This window comes from Volvox carteri (genome assembly GCF_000143455.1).
Source record: "Volvox carteri f. nagariensis unplaced genomic scaffold VOLCAscaffold_25, whole genome shotgun sequence".
In the NCBI taxonomy this organism is placed as follows: domain Eukaryota; kingdom Viridiplantae; phylum Chlorophyta; class Chlorophyceae; order Chlamydomonadales; family Volvocaceae; genus Volvox; species Volvox carteri.
Window position 1 is genome coordinate 257,034 of NW_003307568.1, and position 22,277 is coordinate 279,310.

A 22,277-nucleotide genomic window follows, 5' to 3' on the forward strand; every position below is an offset into this window, starting at 1 on the left:
CCCTCCCCCCCCCCACAGGACTTCCTGACGTGCGCCTTCCTGCTGACCTCCAAGGACCGCTTCTACACGCGGTCCGAGTTCTGCGGCCTGCTGGCCACCATGGCGGATGGCCTGGAGCACATCGACCTGCCCACCCCCGCGCTGCTGAAGCCGCTGGAGCTGTGGACCGGCAAGCAGCTGTTCTCCTGCCTGGTGCGCCCGGCAGCGGCGGTGCGCGTGTTCGTGAACCTGGAGATGGCGGAGAAGATCTACAGCAAGAAGGGCGAGCACATGTGCCCCAATGACGGCTGGGTGTGCTTTCGGAACAGCGAGCTGATAAGCGGCCGGTTAGGCAAGGTGGGAGGGAGGGAGGGAAGGTGGGAGGAGAGGGAGGAGAGGAGAGGAGAGGGGGGCGAGGGAGGAATGGGGGGAAGAGAGACATGGAAGGTAGGTTCAGCGCAGTTGGGTTGGAGCCTCCTGGGGTGAGGTGAGTGGGCTTAGGGTTCAAATGTGTGTGTTTGGTGTTTGGGGGGAAAGATCGATTGGGGGGGTTCATCTGATTGCGGGAGGCTGGGTTACTGCCTGTCCTTTTGTCCCCGGCGGCTCCCTAACTCCACTCCGCCGCAACCCACCAATGCACCCACTCCCCCCCTGTACGGCAACCAGGTGGTTCTCGGCGCCAGCAAGTCGGGTTTGTTCGGCACGCTGAACTGCGACTACTCGCCGTACGCCGCGGCGTCCGCCATGTCCCGCCTTGCCAAGATGGCGGCTCGTCACATGGGCAACCGGGGCTTCTCCATTGGCATTGACGACGTAACGCCTGCACCGGTTCTGGAGCGGGCCAAGGCGGACACGGTGGAGAAGGGCTACACGGATTGCCGTGACTTCATCGCGGCGTTCAAAAAGGTACCACTACACTACAGTTTTGGAGGGGGTAGAGCAACTAGGGTGGGAAGGGGGGGGTAAGGAGAGGGGACTGGTGTTGAGGACCTGGTGAACTCTCTATCTCCCGCCACCCTTAGGTCTGGGGGGTTGGTGACACCTGGTTTGGTCAAATACGTGCGTCACGACACACACAAACACAAACACACACACACAAACACACTTATCTCCTCACTTTGTCTTCCATTTTTCATCTTCCTATCTTCTCGGCAGCTAAGCCTTTTCGCACGTCGCTTCTCACATGTCATTTCCTGCGCTTTCTTCCCCCTCTTCCCTCTCCCGCATTTTTTCAGCTGATCGTTTGTTTGATTGATTGTTTCTTGCACTGGTAATTCCCCCACCCTATCCCGCACGCGTATACACCACCTCACACCACAAGATACCCCAACCCACCCCACCTCACGCCACCCCATCCCGCCTCAGGGTGAGCTGCAGCTGCAGCCCGGCTGCAACGCGGAGCAGTCCCTGGAGGCCAACATGACCGGTGTGCTGAACAACATCCGCGAGGTGGCGGGCAAGGTGTGTATGGACACCCTGGACTACCACAACTCCCCCCTCATCATGTCGCAGTGCGGCTCCAAGGGCAGCCCCATCAACATCGCCCAGATGGTGGCGTGTGTGGGGCAGCAGTCCGTGGGAGGCAAGCGCTGCTTCAACGGCTTCAGGGAGCGCACGCTGCCGCACTACCCGCGGGGCGACAAGACGCCGGCGGGTGTGTATGTGTCGTGTCTGTGTTTCGGGGTTTCGGGGTGAATTGGGGGTGGATTCGGGGGACGGCTGAGATCCCATGCAACCAGGCAGGTGCATATGTATGTACGTAGGTAGGTAAGGTAGGTAGGTAGGTAGGTAGGTAGGTAGGTAGGTATGTACGTAGGTAGGTAGGTAGGTAGGTAGGTAGGTACGTAGGTAGGTAGGTAGGTAGGTAAATAGGTAGGTAGGTTGGTAGGTTTCCTTTCCATCCTTTCCACGCTCCCAGGGCTTCTTTCCGAGGCGGTTTCAAGGCCCCTCTCCATCACCCGACTTTTGCATTATATGTGTAATGCCCCACGCCGTCCAACCCCGCAGGCAAGGGCTTTGTGGCCAACTCCTTCTACAGCGGCCTCAGCGCCACGGAGTTCTGGTTCCACACGATGGGTGGCAGGGAGGGGCTGGTGGATACAGCCGTCAAGACTGCGGAGACGGGTTACATGTCCCGTCGACTGATGAAGGCGTTGGAGGACCTGTACGCCCATTACGATTCCACCGTACGGAACGCCAGCGGTGGCATCGTACAGCTGCTGTACGGCGAGGACGGCATGGACCCGGTGGCCATGGAGGGCAAGGAGGGCAAGCCGCTGGACTTTGCGCGGCTGATGGCCAAGGTTCGTGCCACCACTCGCCGGGTGCCGCTGTCCGCCGGCGGCGCTCACGAGGTGCCTCTCCCCAACAAATTGGACGAGCTCATCGCCCAACAACTTAACCGACCTGAGCTACGTGCCTCCTCAACCACCACATCCACATCCACACCTACGGCATCTGCCGCCGCGGCTGCGGCAGCCCGCTTGGGTGGCGGCGGCAAGGCCGCCGCCGCCCCCGCCGCGGCTTCCTCCATGGACTTGGGCACCCCCTGGTGCAGCGACGCATTCCGTAAGGGCCTCCGGGACTTCTTGGCCTCACAGCTGGCGGGATATCGTAACGCTCGCAAGCGGTTGGGCCTGGCGGAGGACGAGCGTGGCGCTGACGACGCCGCGGAGTACGCGGCGGGGCAGGATGGCTTGACGCCGTCGCAGCTGGAGGCGTTTGTGGGGTTGTGTCTGACCAAGTACGCTACGAAACGTATCGACCCCGGGTCCACGGTGGGAGCTGTGGGGGCGCAGAGCATTGGCGAGCCAGGCACGCAGATGACGCTGAAGACGTTCCACTTTGCTGGCGTGGCCAGTATGAACGTGACGCTTGGTGTGCCTCGCATCAAGGAGATCATTAACGCTGCCAAGAACATCAGCACGCCCATCATGAAGGTATGTGTGTGTGCGGGGGGGGGAGAGGGGGGGAGAGGGAGCGAGTGTGCGAGCGGTTGTAAATGCGCGTTGCGCTCGCTTCTCGCGCTAAGTTCGTTCCCTACAAAAGCTTTTCGCCCTCCAGGCCCAGATAACAAACAGATGGCCACTTTCTTTTTGATTTCTAAAATTATCTTTGAGCAGGCGAACGTCTAGAGCGCCCTAGAGGAAAGCATTATTGCATTATAAATTTTTTTTACCAGTTTTAAACTTTTGAATGATGCCTTTTGCAGTCTACGTTTCTATTATTATTATTATTATTATTATTATTGTTATTATTATTATTATTATTATTGTTATTATTATTATTATTATTATTGTTATTATTATTATTATAAGTATTTGGCGTTGAAGTAGTTGTACTAACGCGCCGTGTCCTTTATATCTCGCAGGTGGCGCTGGCGGTGGATGGCGACGTCAAGGCTGCGCGACTGGTCAAGGGGCGGCTGGAGAAGACGACTCTGGGTCAGGTGGCACGACACATCAAGATCGTGCTCAAGCCAGGGAGAGGGGGAGGAGACGCGATGACGATGCCCGGCAGCGGCGGCGCATATGGCGGCGGTCCTCGGCTGCATGGCGAGGCGGTCATTTCCATTCGCCTGGATATGGCCAGTATTGACGCGCTGCAGCTGGACATTGACGGGCACACGGTGCGGTCGTCATAGGGTTGTGGATTCCTTGGATAGAGGTGAATTGCTGGCCCTCGCGTCCGCCGGCGTTCGGAATAATTTGCTGTCTTTATTTCCCCCTCTTGCACCTGTAACCCCTAACCGACCCAACCTACTTTGGACGTGTGTGTATCTGTGTCTGTATGCGTGTGTGTGTGTCTGTGTGTGTGTTTGTGTATGTATGTGTGACTGTATGCGTGTGTGTGCGTGTGTATGTATGTGTGTGTGTCTGTCGGCAGGTGACCCATTGCTGCTGCTTGCGTCACGTGATGCTTCCCGCACGTCCAACTCCAACTCCCATTCCTTCCCCCCCAACTTACTTCACCCCGTCAGGTGAAGTACAGCATCCTGGCCCACCCCAAGTTGAAGCTCAAGGAGCAGCACGTGCGGGCCGTGGCCCAGGACAAGGTGCTGGTGTACCCCCAGGACGCATCTCGACAGGGGCTGCTGTTCTGCTTGGAGGGGCTGCTGGGCAAACTGCCAGGGGTACGTGTGTGTGTGTGCGTCTGCGCGCGTGTGTGTGCGTGTGTGTGTATGTATGTGTGTGTCTAAGGAGATAAGAGAGACGGGGTATAGTGTGGGGCAGGTTTGGGGCTCGGTCGGGGTTGGAATCTGTATCGTAGTGCTCCTGGGGCGAGTCCCCGTCTGGATCACGGGCGGTGCGGGTGAGGTGGGGGGACGTGATATCCGTGAGGCTACCAGGTTGGCCTACCGTACACCGTACGCCGCCGAATTATACACGCCGTGGGAGGGCAGTCTGTGTGTGTGTGTGTTTTAGGGTTTTGATTTGACGAAGGGAAGGGTGCTCACATCTCTCGCTATCCTGTGTTGTGCTGTGTAATTCTGTGCGTGTTTTGCGATCCCCCCCTCCCCCCTTCCACCCCGATCCCCCCTTCCCTCTCTCCCCCCCAGGTCATCGTGATGGGTATTCCCACTGTGGAGCGAGCGGTGATCACCAAGGACAAGGGGGACAAGTACTCGCTGCTTGTGGAGGGGACGAACGTGCAGGTGGGTGGGCAGGGGCGGAAGAGGGGGGGGGAGGGGAGGAGGGGAGGGGGAAAAGCGGGAGGGGGAAAAGCGGGAGGGGGAAAAGCGGGATGTTCCATTCCTGCCGCCTGCCGCCTGCTGTAGATGTCGCTGCTAAATATGATGCTAATGCTTCTAATAACGCTGCTGCTGATGTTCCGTCTACGGTACATTGTTTCGCTGTCTGACGTCATCCTCATGGCTCTTACCACCCTTTCCGGGGTTATAGCCGCCCCGCCGATTCCACCTCCCCCCTTTGGCGACTTCCTCCCTTACCCCACCTCACCTCCAGCAGCGGCAGTTTGCAACTTTGGTGACGGAGAGAGGGCCAGCTGTTGCTGTTTTTCCTTTCTGACTTGGCATGGCATATTATTTCCCCTCCCCTCCCCTTTTGTCGGCTTCCCATCTGCAGGCCGTGATGGGCACTCTGGGGGTGCTGGGCACGCAGACCACCACTAACCACGTGGCGGAGATTGAGAAGTTCATGGGCATTGAGGTGCGGGGGGGTTGGGGACCCGAGGGTGGGGGGCGGATGGGAAAGCGGGAAGTGGTGGTGGGAGTGGTGGGGGTGGTGTGGTGATGGGGGGCAGCTTTTGGGTACCGGTATTGTCTACTCCACCCCTTCAATCTCCACGTCCACGTCCACGTCCAGCTCTCCCTCAGGTGGGGTGAAGTGCCAGGTACCTTCACCCCCGTGTGTGTTTTGTCCCCTCAAATGATGACATCACAAAGTCGCCACAAGGAGATTACCAAGCCATGGTGGTGCGGTGTGGGATGCAGAGTGACGTCACTACCCCGTCCCTAATGGCTACCCTCCTCTCTTCCTCCTCCTCTTCCTCTTCCTCTTCCTCTTCACTGATAACATTGCTCTTTCAACTCTCACCCTTCAGGCCGCCCGTTCCGCCATCATGTCGGAGATCAAGTACACCATGGGCAGCCACGGGATGAGCATCGACGACCGACACATAATGCTACTGGCGGATTGCATGTCGTACAAGGTACGACACGCTGCCGTACATATGTGCTGTGTTGTCCTAACCAGCTTATATAGTGCGTGTGGAAGATTTCACATGGCATATTTTGTTGGGGGTGCATTTATGTGTCCCCATGGTTTTCATTTTTCTTCGTCCTTTCTCTTCAGCTCTCCCCTCTCCTCCCGCGGCCCGGCACTCTCTAATCACTTCAAAACCCCCGAACTGTCATCCTCTACACAAACCCCAAGGAGGGTGCGCGGGGGTTTTCCCCTCTGGCCCCACCGCTCCAACTTTTCTCCCCATCTTGTCACCCGCTCCCGCACTCACCACCACTCACACCGCCACTCACACCACCACTCACACCACCACTCACACCGCCACTCACACCACCGCTCACACCACCACTCACACCACCACTCACACCACCACTCACACCACCACTCACACCACCACTCACACCACCACTCACACCGCCCCCAACACGCAGGGTGAGGTACTTGGGATCACCCGCTTCGGTATCGCCAAGATGAAGGACAGCGTTCTACACACCGCCAGCTTCGAGAAGACCGCCGATCACCTGTTTGACGCGGCAATACACGGGCGCATGGATGATGTGGTGGGGGTGAGCGAGTCGATCATCATGGGCATTCCCATGCCCACGGGGACGGGGCTGTTTAAGATTCGACACAACGTCACGGGGCAGGTTGGAAAGCTGTTTGAGCGGCCGCTGCCCCTGCTGGCGTACGGCGGCGACGGCGGCGGCGCCGCTGCAGTGGCGGCGGCGGCGCCAGTGGCGCTTGGGTAGCGTGGCTAGGGTACCTTCCGACGGCAATTAATGGGGGCAGGAGGTGCTGTACATGGGGGGTGGGAGGAGAGGGGAGGAGAGAGAGCTGGCTGCGAGTGGGGGGGGGGGAGAAGAGAATTGCGATGTTATTGGTTTGGAGGCGTTTGGTTTTGGTGTTTGCCTGTCGGATAACGGGTCAGCCTTTTGTGTGTGTGTACGTGTGTTGCAGTGAATGGCTGTGGCAGTGGTGGTTTACGTGTGAGTGCTTGCTTGCTTGTGCCTTTATGAATATAATACACCAGTAGGCGTGTAATTTTGTTTTGTGTTTTGCCGGATCCAAGACTAACCTTACCTATGACGATGCTACAGCTATACTGTACGACACTATACGACAAAATACGAGGCCACGATATTAGGGAGGACTTACGGTTAAACCAATTATAAGTGGTGGTGATGGTGGTGGTAGTGGCATGTATAAGATGTACAAGGAGATCCGTTACAGTGGCTCATAGTGGCAGGGTTGGCTGAGCCAAGGGATTGGATTGCCAAGGGGGCCGCTGCGGGGAATTGCCGTCTACCCAATGCATGCGAAAGGAGGAATGTCGACTTTGTACCTGATGCAAGTGCGTAGACGCAGCTGATTTGTGCCGAGTGCTTTGCAGGAACTTATACCCCGCCCGCGGACGCTTCCCTGTCCGCAACGCCGTACATCCTGACCGTTCCAGCGGACGCCCAGCAGATGGCCATGGAAATGATGGTCCAAAGTTACAAAACATCCTTATGTATATAATTTATAAGACGCTAATAATCAATGCCCCAGCTTTCACTGCTTGGCAAGCATTGAACGCGCAAAACACTCGCCCCTGCGTTTGATCCTCGAGTACCGGCGCGTTCAGCAACGGGCCCTCCTGCGGTCTCGCTCCATTGCCCAGGTGGGAGAAGTCCGTTATCCGCCGCTGTTGGGGTCCTTGCGCCTGGATCTGTTGCACTTGCTCTGGCCGTTGCGTCGCGGGGTTAGCCGCCCTTTCCAGCCGTCCTCCGGCTGCTCGCAGGCAGCACCTGCCTACCTCTATAGCAGACAGGGCCGCCAGGGCGATCACATCCCAGGGGGCCTGTTCGCAGCCGGTCGGGGCCTGGACCAACCACAGCTGCTTCCGGGTGATGCCGCCTGTCGCGGCCTCCTGGGGGTGTCGATCAATGGACAGCCTGTGCGACGGGGCACTCCCAGAAGTGGTTCATGCGTGGGGAGCATTGCTGGTTGCTGGCATTGCCGAACCTTCCGCACCCACACCGCTTGGGCACCATGCGAGCCAGGTGCGTGTTGCCGGGCAGGGGGATGCCGTCCACGGCCAAGCCGCCACAGCGTTTATTTGTTTGCGTTCTCCAACCGCACCCCAGACCACAAGCAGGCCCTGAAGCAGCTAATTTCCGCCGAGGATGAAGGTACCGTTTCCTGCGGGTCCACAAAAATGCTGCCATCAAGCATCCCCGTTTCTCCTCCGTGGCCCCGCATTGCAGCTGTGTCGCTAGGCGGACCGTTAGGTGCATAAGCGGGACGATTGTTGTGCCGCCCGGTATCTGCCATCCGTCCCGCTTTAGGATCATGGCCATCGCCTGAGTGCTGTTGGGAATGCGTGGAGCCGCCGTGTTCGCTGGGGTTGGCATCTCTGGCTGGAAGGTGGCCATGAAGGACAGTCAGGTGGCAGAATCTGGGTAATTGGGTGCAAACTGATCTGCAATTCGTGGTTTTCATGGTTGTAGACCACGCGTTGGCTCGTGGAGCAAAGGGTAGCGGTAGAAGTCAAAGGCAGTAGCATTTTACTCAAGTGTACTAGACTGGATTAGATTATAATTAGGTTTGGGAAAGCAGGTTCAAGGAAACATCAAACGAAAAAAAAGATGAGTATCACCCTACCCTTTGGTGCACTTATGAACTGAATGTACAAAATGTTCTTCTTACATCCCATATCGACCTGTTATTGTTTGGGATATGGTAGAATAGCTTCACCGGTGACCACTAGCCTGGCAGTGACCTCATCCTTCTCATCCACTGCGAGCTCAGTAGCTTTTTAGGGTTCAGCACTTGGCCATCATACCGACTTCTCAACCGCAGAGTGCATCACCGATTCACTAAGCCACATGATGACACAGCCCCCGAATAGCTGCTTCAAGAAATACCCCACAATCTTAGGGATAGGGGTTAGCAGGTGTACGACAGCCATCATTATTACATGTTGGTTCCCCGCGCACCCAACTGAAAAAAAAACTACCATGCTACCCCCCATCGCTCACCCGGGTGGGTGCTATATGCCCTCATACAGCTGCGGCGCAGCGTATGAAGTTGCCATCATTTCCAAGGCCTTCGACGGCAAAACGCTAATCCAGCGTCATCGACTGGTACATAGTCACATCTGGCTGATAAGTGCCGGCAACCGCAGGTGAATAGAGGCACTAGAAATGGTTTCCGCGTGCACATTACGGCAATACTTTGTGTCCTCAGTACAGCACATCCAGCTCTGCGTGGCATAAAATCCTTGCCCTAAACAACTTGCAACAAATTTCCGTCCGCAACATCTAGTAGGCTTCTTCCAATGCCTTCCATCGCCCCACAATCCACCTGCGCTGCGCGTATTATAGCCTATGCTGTGGCCCAATATGCAGCGCATGACACCTCCACTGCACGCTTACTACACACGATGATTGCATCATTTCGTCCAGGTACCACAGGACGGCCTTGATGCCCCAAGCCAGCAGCAAGCCTAGCGCAACCACAATGCCCATCATGACCCCCCGCACAATAGCAGTCAGTCGCTGCTGACGCAGCCGCTCAGTGTCCTTCTTAGCCGCCAACGCCTCCCATTTTGCCCGCGTCAGTCGCGTCATGCTGGCCTTCCCAGTTGAAGAAGTCATAAAACCAAATGTTTACAACACAGATTTTCTGATAACACTCTACCAGAGCCTATTTCTAACAGCTCATTAAAAAAATGCATAATCGTTTGCCTGGAAAAGTTCTGACAATTCTTCTAGGACCGGAAGGATTAAATGACAATGCTCATGAACTTGGCCGCAATGGATAAAAGACACAGTACATAACTTCTTACTGGAGAGTTTGACGCATTCAGGGCATTTACGTGCCTGTTTTCTACCGCGCCTCATGCTCCGAAGGAAAAAGACTCCATGCTGCATGAAACGGTCATGCTGGTGGAAGGTGCTGGCCCGTTGGCAGTGCCCTTGGCTTTTGAACTGAGGTGGGGACCTTGGCCTTTAAGAAGCTCGCACTCCGCCTCACACGGTAGCAGCCGCGGCACCTGCGTGTCATCGTACGTTCGTGGCTGGCCGGCGCGCTCCAACGCAGCCTGCACCTTCGAGCACTTCCACTTGGCACGGTACTTGTTGTGACAGGCGCAGCGCACACTGACCTCCGCGGAACAGCCTTCAGGGTTGGGACAAGGCCCGGAGTGGCAGAGCGTCCTGAGGACAGAAAGGGGAAGTGGGGATGTCGGGGCCAGGCGATATGCACTTGGTTCTTTGTTTCACTCAGTTGGAACTTGTAGTACTATCAGTCCAGTCGATCATGGCGGTGGATGTTCACAAAACCTTGTCTTTCCACACCCAAGGCCATTATTAGCAGTGCCGTGGACATGTCACGCATAGGACACGTCATGAAACCAACACCACCTCCTTGCACGTGTGGGTGCAAAAGGCCAGCTGCTGGAGACATGGCTTCCCGCGCAACAATTCATCTGGTTCTTCGCCTGGGTCTCCGTCAGCTGATGGCAGGGCAATGTTTCACAATGTTCTGCGTGAGGAGGTACGTCTTGTGCGATTTAATAGTACTGCCACTAACTGGGATGCCATGATCTTAAGGGTCTTAGGCGCCTTGGACACTTCCCGGAGCCGCACCCGGAACTGGATGACAAGGGGAAGGTCAATTTCATTATGCCGAACCCGATTAATGTTGAATGCAGCGATTTCATGATGATTGGCAGATCCTACGGCTATATACCGCACCCCGGGAATTTGGAGCAGACAACCGCTAAACAGGGTTCAAGATGTGCCGGCATATCCATTGGATGGGAACGCCATAACACACGGCGTGCTACATTCCTGCAAATCACACTTGTCATGCTGCGGCTTCGGTTAGGCGAGTGACCTTTAGAGGTCAACCGATCCAGCAGTCGGTCGCGTCAAGAGTGCAGGTGTAAAGTAATGATGCAGTAGAAGATGAGATTCATGTGTTGCTAGAGTATCCCGTGTGCGACGACCTACATGGAGGGCTTTCCAACCTAGGTGTATACAAGGCCGATATCGAGTGCAGGTCATTCATAACATCTGGATGAGGACATGCACATTGATAGCTGAGCAGTAAGTCTGAGTTCGCTTACTTTAGTTATGTTTTCTCTCGCAAACTGGACTTATGACCGCCTCTGATGCTGCTGGTCACATATGACCACAAAAGGTCATATCAGCATTGAGTGTGCCGGCAGATTGCATCAAAATCACTACGTGAGATAGCCCTCCGAGTCATCAACTCTCTAATGCGAACAAGCAACCAAACCCATTGCGTTTTACAATACATAATAGCATGTCCCTCACACTGGCTCACCCAGTTCAGCTGATGTAGGTTGGAAAGCGGTCAGGAAAACGGCTCCGGTTGTGTCCGTACCCACGAGTGGATGAGTTCAAACGCCGTGGACATACGCTCCTCCGGAGGCAGGAAGGGAATGATCGAGTCCAGCTGCTCCTTCAGGCCCGAAACAGGGCGCAGTTCGTGCAGTTTTCGCATCCACACCTGCTCCTCCTCCGGAATCTGCTCCAGCTCTAGCGACCAAAGCGCGCGTTTCTCATCTGCCTGGAGGTGCTGCGCCTGCAGGTAGTAGGCCTGCAGGATGCAGGGGGGAATGGAATATGAGCTGCCCCTAACCATGTACTCTATATATGCCCTTAGCAATACACTCCTCCATACAAGTCAGAGCGCCAGGGCGACACTGCTGGCCTATCCATGCATGAAAAGCATGCAGCGTCCTAGGCAAGCTTGGACCTCTTAGCAAGTATAACGCATCTTTTGGGTTATGTAGTGACTGGGCCGAATCCCCCACCTGTGTTGGCTCCAGCCCAGCCCAAGTGATGAGCTGCTTCCCACGAATGGTGTACACATCGTGCGTGGTGCCATCCGTCACATCCAGCATCACTGGACATGGCCCATAGGCGTTAGCAGCCAGCAGCTCCATGATTCCCTGGCCTTAGCCGATGCGTCCTGCAGATTGTCATTCAATCCAGATGTGCATGTTAGGTGGGTAAAGCGACTCCACACTTCTGGCTTGAACACATACATACCATGCCCTCACCCAACGTATTCAGCAGCTGTAATACATCACTAACTAATCAGAATACATGTACATACCTGTGGTTGCCTTTTGTGCTCGTATATGATACGGCTCTGTTCCAGGGAACCGAAGCCCATCAGGCCATATGGTGCTACACAGCCGTCAAAGATGCCACGATAGGTTTGGCCACCACAGCAGATTGTCAGGGAACCAGACCTGCGATTGTGCACATCAAACATTTGGAAGCCGCCTTCAACATCAAATTTTACTCCCAGGCGCTCCAGCTGCTCCTGGTGGTGCTGCAGGAGCGGCGGCGTAGCTTCATTCTCAGACCGGTACGGTGTTATGTCGAATACATAGCAGTGGGCCGTGCCAGGGGGAACCTTCAGTTCCGCACTTGCCAAGCGACTGCCATCACACGGCCTGATGCCGATGGTGCGCAAAACCTGCTCAGCCTCCGTCAAGGCCACTGACGAGAAGGACTTGGACTTGTGAGCCCGCGTCGCATCCGCATCTGTGTCGAGGGAAGGAACCAGTAAGCGCAGGCGCACTAGTCGAAGATGTTATGAGCAGGTGGTGGAAATGAACTAGAGAACAGCTACACGTTGCCTCTATCATATGCGCTGAAGCAACTCACCTTTGCGAAGTAAAATAATCTTTTCCTCGCGAATTTGTTCTTCCTTCTTACGCAGCTGCTCCTTCTCGTCAAGCAGCTTCAACTTCTCCTTTTGCAGGAGCAAATCCTTCTCAAGCAGGAACAACTTTTCCTGCCGTAGGTAGGCTAATTCATCCTTATCTATGCAAGCCGCTATCGCTGCATCAAGGGCCTGTATTTGTTCCGCAACATTGTCGATCTTCGCATCAACAGCCGCTATGGGATCCATGTCGCAAGCCAAACTCGCCACACGCTATACCATGCACGCAAACCGCTTTCATGGCGCGGCGCTGCTGAAGACTGCGATGGAAGAGTTTCCAGTTCGTTCTTGTGGGCACGGCGCTCCTTGGAGCCTCCCTGGAGCGCCTCCTGGAGCGGTCCAACCTGCGTCTTAATCGGCAATTCAACATCTCTGTCAACTTCTACTTTATATAAGCTAGCTACAACGATTATTATCACAGACGACAAGAAGATGTGCTGGCCAAACGTGCATTTATTACGACACCGGTAGCTTGTTGCTTCAGAGGTAAATGCTATTTTCTGTAACATATAAACATATAATGGAAGAGAGAAACGAACTGAGAGGCCCGGAGGAGACGGGCCTTTCGAATGACACCGCCACAACTGAACGAACGCGGGCTGCGCCGTGAACGGCCGGGCAGGCGCGCGCTGAACAACAAAAACAAGATAAGTTTACCAGCTTAATGCGTGCAAAAAATGACGGCCCTGGGGACACGGGCCGCTGCGAAAGTCACTGTTACGCACTGGGCCTTACGCGCAACAAACACAGCATGTTGCTTCAGAGACAAATCTCTAAGGAGAAGATACCACCTCTAGCAGTTGAAGTATTGAACCACCAAACAGCGCAACGCGCCGACCCGCAAGCGGGCCAAAGAACGCGGGAGCTGCCAGACAGGCGCGCGCACCGAAACGAAATAGAGCTCCCGAGCCAAACGCCTCAACGACCTCCAAGCGGCAACCCAGCAGCAAGGGTTGCGGACGCGCCACCTCTACGCGGGCTAAAGAGCGAACCAACCGAACGGAAAGCGCCAAACACACTCCACAAGAACTAGGTCAAACCAGCGTTCCCCAACCGCGCATAGACTGGCCCACGGGCCACAGACGCGACAGATCACGCAACAGACGCTGATGGACGCCCACTGAAGAAGGGACGGCAGACGATCGAAAATGCCAAAACATGTGCCCGCTCAGGGGTGACCAAACGGCCAACTAGGGGTCAGAACTGAAACACCGGCTCTGAAACAACGACCGCTCCACGCGCCCAGGTCACCGACAACAGAGAAATAGGACAAGAGACCCGACACGACAAACAGAAACCAAACACGACAAACAAGAAATTCAAGGCCACTTCCGATCCAACGGGCACAACGGCCAACAGTTCAAAAGGGCATGCTCAAATGGGCCTTGCGTCGTTACATTGGCCCCCAAAGCAGTGGTAGTCCTCGGCCAATTTAACGAGCGCAGGAGCCCTCCCACCTCACTCTCTTCTAGCGTTGGATTTTCCAATACATCGTCGTAAGCTAAGTGGCGGATCCTGCTGTAAATCAGAATCCAACCGTCGACCCGCACATTACGGCGGATGTCGTGCGGCCCCGTCTCAATACCATTGACTCAAAGACATAACCCGGTATGCTCAGATGAGACCTTGCGCCATAATACAGAACCTCTGTACAGATATATGCATGTCAAGGGACATCCGGACTTCCGTACAATTCCCGGCACACACAACCTAACGGACCCATGGGTCGTCCATCGCACCATTCACCCTTCCTTCCTGCGACAATCCAACTTTAGCGCCGCCACATGTATTACATGTCAGGAGCTGGGACTTCACGATCGCCCGTCGACCGGCACCGGGACCAACAGAGGCAGCGGTGCCGCCGGCGCCGCCAGCACCGCCGCATTGTGGCTGGGGAAGCTGCTGCTGCGGGCGGATCATCTCCCTTCCAGGCTGCGACGACTGTCCCTCAACCACGCCAACGTGCTGCATGTCCCCGGAGCCGGAGTACGGCAGCTCCAAAGACTGGAGCTCAAGAGGGGATGCCGCTGGCAGGGCGGTGCATCACCGAATCGACCCTGCGGCAGCAGTGGAGGCGACGGCAGCGGAAGCGGCGTTTAGCAGGCTTTCCGGGACTGGTCAGCCACCGAGCCAGGGTTCTTCACCAGGGTACCCAAAATTTTCGGTCGTGTCCGAAACCCTCTGAATAACCTTTCGGGGCCCTCCCCGAAAATTTTCCTGTCAGCCTGACCGTGTTTTCGGGTACCCCGAAGCTGTCTGAAGCGGTTTTCGGGGTAGAGTTTAGCTGGATTCTATGATAGAAACTTACCAGATGCCTTAAAGAAGCCGCGAATCCCGAGGGAGATGCGGGGCACCTTGGTTGGGCGCTCATCATCAGCTGACTCGGGCATGTTTAGCTATGCATATGCTTAGATGTATGAAAATGTCTGCGATACAGCTGCGAAACAGCCGCAATGCACATTTGTACTTGTTGTTTGACTGGTGACCAAGCGGGCCTTATACTGCAAGCCCGGTTTCCAGGCCCTGTCTGTATCCGAAAACATGCAAATTTACGCTGAAATATCGTTCGGTTTTTTCCGAAAATGCCGTCAAAATGCTTCGGTGGGGCCCCCCAAAAAATGCTCCAAAAGGCCCAAAATCCGTTCGGAATGCTCCGGGGCGCACTAATTTTCCTTTCGGGCAAAACGGAAATATCTCAAAAAATTTCGGGCCCGAATCGGGGTGAAGAACCCTGCACCGAGCTCGCCGGGTGCTCCCGGGCATCTCCAAGGGCCCTGGAGATTGTACGGCGTGCCGTTTCTGACGCATCTGCAGCTGGCGTCGGTGGCGCTTGGGTCGACCGAGCTGAACGCCGTGTGTGGCAGCTGCGGCTGCCAGCTCCCATCGCTTTCTCTCTCTCGGCATTGCGGGCGGTCCCGAGAGACGGCCGAACCCCCTTGAGGTGGGCCTCCCAGGCTTGTACGGCAACAGGTGGCGGGGTGAGTGGAAGGCGTTTTATATAGGATGCATTAGGCGGCTCTCTATCTTCTGGCCCTGCTGTCTGCAGTGGGGCCTAGTATAGTTGTACCGCGATGTATTACTGTACCGTTTCCGAAAAAGTAAGGACCTGATTGGCTACCAGCTTGTCAGTTGACTTCGGAGCTGGGTGGTCCGGAGCTGTTGTGACGCTTGATGATTTTGTTCGCGCTTGCCGTTTGAGTGATTTACTTCATTCACCACAACCGCAACAGTTCCTCTGCGCCGCACTGCATCGCTCGTCCAAACGGCGCCATCAGATCTACTCCAGTAGATCGAGATCTCTTGACAGGTCCGCGCTCTGAGCCGTGAAGCTATGATCTGTCGCGGTTGGTGAACAACTGTCAACGGCCAGTTGAGACCGACATGCTGTGAACCCCCACGCTGTCGGAATGGCGCCCGTGGACAGTGAAGCCGTCCGGCTAGTCGGAGTCCTTCCCATTGTGCTGGCCACGATGCCTAATTTGGCGCAGCTGGTCTTAATCCTCCTGGAGTCGGCCGCCATGAGCATGGAAACCGCGGCGCCGCAACTGGATCAACCAATGTCAACCCCCCCCCGGAAAGGCCCCCGGAAACGCAAAGCTGTCGGCTCCATTCCCCGGAGCCCTTTGGATTGCGAACACGCTGGCGGGTGCACGGCTGTTCATCTGTGTTGGAAGGGAATATCGCCTACGTCTCCTAGTAAGACTCGGCGTGTCGTGCAAGTGGGGGGTTCGGAGTTGCGCATGGCTTGTAAAACGACCCGTAGGTCGTTACAACTTCCTACCTGTAGGTACGCAGCAGCTTCATTTGCTCCTGGCGTTCCTCAGCGAGCTGCTTCTGTTTGGGGTTTGTGCAAGGAAAGGGTGCCGGAAAGGGCAGCAAGAAGTAGCTCGTACAGGAAGGCACGTTGCATCTGAGTGTGTCGTGTTGTATCTGAATGACCCAGGAAGGCGAAAGGTTGTAGCGCTAAAGGCGGTGCAAATGGAGGCGCCTTAAGAGAGCCCCGCTGTTCCGGGGCCAGGATAGGACGAGCAGCGAGTAAGATGAGGTCAGGAGGACCAATGGATAGCATGAGGCTGTATACCTAACGCGCCCCGATGTTGGAGCCGGTCTACTGGGTGGCATGGCGTGTGTAGCATGGGAAGGTATGGATAGTCTAGGGAGCGCCGTTCCAACTGCTGAACCGTCGGATCATGAGCACACTGCACAATTTGCCATTTTGCTATTCGATTGAGGGGCGGCGACGGGCCGAGGAGATACACGACAAAAGTACATCCAAGCCACGATCGCATTTGCCTAAGGATTGACGGCGGATGGAGCCACCTGACGCTTGAGGTGCAGCCTCCAAGAAAGGAGGTCATCATCGTCGTCGCCGATTCTGCAATTTGGGGCGTGGTCAGCGAAGTCGTTGACCGCCTTCAAGACGCCCTGGAGCTGGTGGGATGAGGTGTCGAAGCTCTGCAGTGGTGGTATGTGTTGTGTGGGTTGGGGCTTTGGGTGGGTGGGTGGATGCGGTGGGTGCGGGGGAGGGCCGGCCGCACAGGCCGGAGGCCCCCCCCCCAGACCCAAAGCCCCGCTTGCGGGTTGAGGCACGGAGGAGGTCCCCGCATGCCACCGACACGGACCAGGTGTGACCAGCGCAACAATGTTTTGTTGTGCTGGTAACGGACGGGACGTAGCCCTTGGAGACGAGGAAGAGGACGAGGGCGCGGCATGGCGGCAGCGGCAGCATTAGAAAGAGGCGGATGAGGTGGTCGTTGGGGGGGGGGTAGGGAGAGAAGAGAAGAGAAGAGAGGGCTTCTGGGCGGGCCGGTAATGCCGGTGATGTACCTAGGGCCGGGACTGGTTGGGGGGTGGGCAGGGGTGGCAGCGCATGAGGGCGGTGTCTGGGGCGAGGAGTGCCAGGTCCTCTGGGCCCGGAGGGCCTGGGACACCGACATAGCTACCGACATATCCACCGACATATACGGGTACCAGCTCTAGGCGGCAGCTGCAGCAGAAGAGGAGGAGGAACAGGACGCGGAAAAACGGTTTATTGATGTGCAGGATGTATGAGGGAGGGGGAGGGGAAGGGGGGAATGTCAACCAGCGGGTGGCAGCTAGCGGTCGGAGAGAGGTAATATGAGGGTGGGTGGTGGGTGGGTGGGCGTACATTGAGCCGTACACGGTACTCGGTGGAAACGTTGATGCCGTTGACGATGTCGATAGCGATGATGGCTGCAAGGTAATGGTGGTGATGGGAGTGCTGATTGTTGGGGTGGTGGTGGTGGTGGTGGTGCGGAGTCCTGATTGAGGGGGACGAGAGGGGGCGGGCTGTGGAGGGGGGATACGGTCACTGAGGACGTGCAGGAGGCAGAGGAGGCAGCGGAACCCCACAGACAGCAGATGTGGTATGGTTGGTGTGGCGTCAGCGTCGCACGCATTATTAGTAATTTCGTTTTATCATCTCTGTCTGCGGCGGCCTTCAGGTTTGGGATGGCTGACCATTGCTGTGAAATGCGGAATGCACAGCGGCGCAAACGATGGCGATATTGCCTTTTTGGAGCGCTGTGGCCGTGCTGCTGCTGGTGTTCTGTAGCATTGCTGAGGAGGTGTACAGGGGGTGAGGGAAGACCTCATGAAGCCCGGGTTGTGCCGCGGCTGCTGCTCCTGCTGCTACTACCACCACCACGTTGCATGACATGCCAGGGATGCTCTCCCACCTCCATCACCACCTCGCCAAGGAAAGGAACGGGGAAATAAACGAATTCGCGAACCAATTAAGATGATGGCGATAAAAGCGGAGTGAATGTTTGTGTACGAGAGTGTATGCGTTGGTGCCGTACGGTTTGGAGGAGCGGGGATGTATCATTGGTCGGTGCAGGCGGAGGAAACGGCTCCACGGGGGTTTGGGATATCCTGTCTATGGCCCACCGGGGGAGGGGGAAAAATGAGGAAGTCAGAGGGCAGCAGCAGATTCTTTCCCTTCTTTCCTCATCTGTGTCGCGAGATACATCGAGATATCCCATAAATCTTCACTTCATATAAGCCTCATAAATTTGATAAGGGATTTAATTTGACCACTTAAACAAAAAATAATAAGCTGGAAATGTCGAACGTTGAAAACCAGGGCAGATGCAAACCGATCAAAACGAGGCTGCGCAAGGAACTGCAGCTATCCACAACGTGGTAAAATAGAACGAAGGCACTTGGAATTACCGTAACATTCAAAAGTATAAAATGGCAGGTTCATACTGAAGTTGACCCTCAGCGTCAATTTTGTCGGCGAGTATATTGGCTATCATAACATGACCCAAATACCCTAACGTTTGCCTTCGTTGCTTTGCAGCAGAGCGCGAGGACAGTGTTAAAGCAGCACATCGCCTGATCAGTGATGACCGCGAGAAAAAAAATTCTTTCCTTAGCGCCACAGCGGTATTCTGAATATGCTGAACTCATCAAATGTACCCTATCCACAGGAAGGAGGGGAGTTAAGCTCTCACTGGGGTGATTCCTCCCATGGGCTGATTTCCTCCCATGGGGTGATTCCTCCCTCAAGAATTCCCCCCTCACCAAGTCCAGATTGACCAAAACACAAACGCCACCAAGACGCCTCCTTATCCCCGAGGAGGGGGCCGATATCGCGGTGCACGCCCCGTCTATCGCCCAACGGGGAGGGCAGCTCTAACCCGCAGCGTGTGGGGGCCCTCCAACTGGGCTAAACGTCAACAAGACGCCTCCTTATCCCCGAGGAGGGGGCCGATATCGCGGTGCGCGCCCCGTCTATCGCCCGACGGGGAGGGCAGCTCTAACCCGCAGCGTGTGGGGGCCCTCCAACTGGGCTAAACGTCAGCAAGACGCCTCCTTATCCCCGAGGAGGGGGCCGATATCGCGGTGCGCGCCCCGTCTATCGCCCGACGGGGAGGGCAGCTCTAACCCGCAGCGTGTGGGGGCCCTCCAACTGGGCTAAACGTCAGCAAGACGCCTCCTTATCCCCGAGGAGGGGGCCGATATCGCGGTGCGCGCCCCGTCTATCGCCCGACGGGGAGGGCAGCTCTAACCCGCAGCTACTTGGACGCGGCCTATCCATACGTCGAGGTAGCCTGAGCCAACGTCCGGACCTTCCCACAAGCCGCCCTTGCAACCCCAGTAGACAACATACCCGTCAGCCCGACGCTACCATTTACTGCAACCTGGAATCACGGTTTTGCACTGCCAACATTTGCAACAACGGCTGCGCATCAAGAGAACCACAAAAGCACATTCCCTCAGCCCTAATCACACACGCTCCTCATGCAATCTACCAACCACCCCAACAACTCGATGCCACATTCTAGGTTGGCCGGATATGGTGTGTTCAATTCCGCAGCCTATGGGCGTCGCCCATATGCGTTGCCTAGCTGTCACGGCAAGGTCACAACCCAAGCTAGGCATTGTAAATATCCTGGTATTTGCCCGGGATAGGTGCCACAGTGCTCAAGCAAAATTAGGTTCGTCCGTTTGGTCCTAACACGTATCACGCGTCTATGTCCGCCAGGCTCCGACCGCTCACTGTCCATCCAGGTAGAATCACCTTTTCGCTCGCAATACATAATGCCGCACTCTCACAACGCTGTGACGTTATACCCAACAGGTGCGCAAAGCATACCAATAAAATCTCTCGAATCACTTGCCGCGTGCGGCGAGGGCGCACAGATAGATGCCCTAAGGTCATGAAACGCCCTGCGTACTTAATAAGCGCGGATACGAGGTATCGAATGCGTTAGCCTACACGAGACCTCCCTGGGTAGAAACAAGCAACAATAGCAGCAGGAATGATAAATGACAGCGGCATGCCTCCCCAACACCAGCATGCCATGCTCGCTGTCCTGCCTTACCTGTCTAATGAAAACAAGGTCCCCTCAATACTGGATGACTGAATACCGTCGCGGCAGACTGCTAACGTCAGCACGGACTGGAGCTCTGCTATGAGGAGCCACTCCCCGGTGATGCAGTCCGCACAGCTCCCCCGGCCATACCGCAAGAAACTGGTACGCTAGCCAGGACGGCCTCAACGAACGCGCGCAAAGCGAATGGCCACATTCTCAGTGTAGTCAGCTGTCCTTTGTATAAACAATACAAAATGCGCAATTGTTGTCATGGTCGTTAGCACTCATGAAGCAAGGCGGCTGCGAGCCCGGAGCACTGCCCGCAGCCGACTCTGTCACCCGGCGACAGATGTAGGGCCAAGGCTCCGGTAATGTCTGGGAGCTCCTCTCAGGGCTGCACCACAAAACAGAGATTGTCTCTATATTGTTATAAGAAAAGGTCGTCAAATTCACACTGTTGGCCAACGGACAATAACAGCGGCAGCTAGCAGCTGTCCTGGTAAAGAGAGCTCGTATCAACTAGCAGCCGAGTCCGAGATTGCCCGGAAGATAATTCGACAAGACTAAACACCACCGATCAAATAGCAGTTCAAAACAACAACCAACTAACTGCACCGTACGACGCCGCTCTGACGCCCCTCTTCAAACCACATTTTCGGCTACGCCTAAAATAAGATGTTAAGCTCTCACTCTCAGCACCAGGCCGCAAGCGGCACATGCATTTGTCTCACCCCCTTGTCCCATTTTTTCTTCACGAGGCGCCTTCTTGTCAAGGGCCCCGCGGCGGGGCCTCCCAAATGCCCACCCGAGCACACGCGCCGGCTGATCACCACCACACAGCCGCTGCGATTCAAACGCCGGAAAGTCTCGGGCTGGTCCTCAGGCTCCCCCCGACACCGATATCGCTATTTTCCAAAAAAAATGCTTTGCGCATTTCGTCATATGATCATCATCACCATTCATGATTGTGTATAAAATCTCCATATGTAATAGACCATGTCAACTCTCCTACCTTCGTGACATCATAAACAAAACCACAATCGGATGACGGACTTGATGACGACTCCAACTATGACGTTTTACCACAACGGTATTACCAAAAACTGCAATAGTGCAGTGGTAGCGCACAACTAACTAATACAACGCTTGTGTTTTGTTCGACAACAGCTGGCATCTGACGCCGTCTGACCACAACGGTCACCTAGTCTTCCTTCTTGCCAACTGTCCATCAACCCTGCCAAATAACTGCCCATTCACTGCCGACGTGCCGGCAAAACTTGATGGTCTTTCGCCAACACACATCACCGCACACGTGAACTACCAGAGCGACCACATACACGCACACGCAAACGTGCACGCGCACAAGCCACGTCACCCAAATGGGTGTACGGCCCTGCTCGGAGATGGGAGTGTGCCGTACAGCCCACAGCCCGTCCCCCCGCACATACATATATACATACATACAATTCAGGCACTACTGGTAACTACGCATACACCGATGCCCCCGGAGGTTCCGGGATCGAGACCTGTCAGGGTCGAAAATCCTTCCGATGGTGGAAAGTAGTGTCCCTAGTCAATGGACGGTGGTGACCTGGGATAAAGTCGACTTGCGAGTTGACCAGGAATGGAAATGAGCCGCCGTTGATCCGGCAGATCAGTAGTGGGTGCGGAACCTGAGCGATCCACTGAGAAGTTGACTAGGGTGACTAGATGAGGGTGCCCCGAAATATCGGGGAAGGCAGGGTTTCGCCGGGTAGCGGCCACGGGTGAAGATATGCCCCCTTTTCCCACACGTCACACATAGGGACCATCATCTCCACGCGCCGCCGCCGCCGGCGACAGCCGGACGCCCGTCCGGCCTCACCCCCGTCCCCGTCCCCGTCCCCGTCCCCGTCCCCGTCCCCGTCCCCGTCCCCGTCCCCGTCCCCGTCCCCGTCCCCGTCCCCGTCCCCGTCCCCGTCCCCGTCCCCGTCCCCGTCCCCGTCCCCGTCCCCGTCCCCGT

General features: G+C 56.0%; 3 protein-coding genes across 3 annotated transcripts in view; 2 read left to right on the plus strand and 1 right to left on the minus strand.

Moving 5' to 3' along the window:
- VOLCADRAFT_81566 (uncharacterized protein) overlaps positions 1–6,529 on the plus strand; it is a gene marked incomplete at its 5' end in the record, with an annotated part of 15,583 nt that extends 9,054 nt beyond the window's left edge. The window contains 11 exons of the mRNA XM_002951617.1: positions 19–336; positions 646–885; positions 1,345–1,633; positions 1,987–2,333; positions 2,481–2,918; positions 3,350–3,607; positions 3,959–4,111; positions 4,538–4,633; positions 5,064–5,147; positions 5,542–5,649; positions 6,113–6,529. Coding sequence (XP_002951663.1) covers positions 19–336; positions 646–885; positions 1,345–1,633; positions 1,987–2,333; positions 2,481–2,918; positions 3,350–3,607; positions 3,959–4,111; positions 4,538–4,633; positions 5,064–5,147; positions 5,542–5,649; positions 6,113–6,430 — 2,649 coding nt within the window. The 3' untranslated portion in view covers positions 6,431–6,529. The remainder of the gene's footprint in view (positions 1–18; positions 337–645; positions 886–1,344; positions 1,634–1,986; positions 2,334–2,480; positions 2,919–3,349; positions 3,608–3,958; positions 4,112–4,537; positions 4,634–5,063; positions 5,148–5,541; positions 5,650–6,112) is intronic.
- A 386-nt stretch (positions 6,530–6,915) lies between these two features.
- On the minus strand, positions 6,916–12,620 carry VOLCADRAFT_105187 (uncharacterized protein; the record flags this gene model as incomplete). Its single annotated transcript, XM_002951713.1, has 9 exons — positions 6,916–6,933; positions 7,477–7,615; positions 7,686–8,080; positions 9,098–9,298; positions 9,718–9,880; positions 11,016–11,291; positions 11,509–11,646; positions 11,814–12,250; positions 12,374–12,620. The coding sequence occupies 4 exons, from the start codon at positions 12,618–12,620 to the stop codon at positions 11,046–11,048; spliced, it is 1,068 nt and encodes a 355-aa protein (XP_002951759.1). The 3' UTR covers positions 6,916–6,933; positions 7,477–7,615; positions 7,686–8,080; positions 9,098–9,298; positions 9,718–9,880; positions 11,016–11,045.
- Positions 12,621–17,950: 5,330 nt separating this feature from the next.
- Positions 17,951–22,277, plus strand: part of VOLCADRAFT_92233 (uncharacterized protein) — a gene marked incomplete at both ends in the record, with an annotated part of 6,519 nt that continues 2,192 nt past the window's right edge. The window contains 2 exons of the mRNA XM_002951618.1: positions 17,951–18,030; positions 19,945–20,040. Of these exons, the coding sequence (XP_002951664.1) occupies positions 17,951–18,030; positions 19,945–20,040 (176 nt within the window). The remainder of the gene's footprint in view (positions 18,031–19,944; positions 20,041–22,277) is intronic.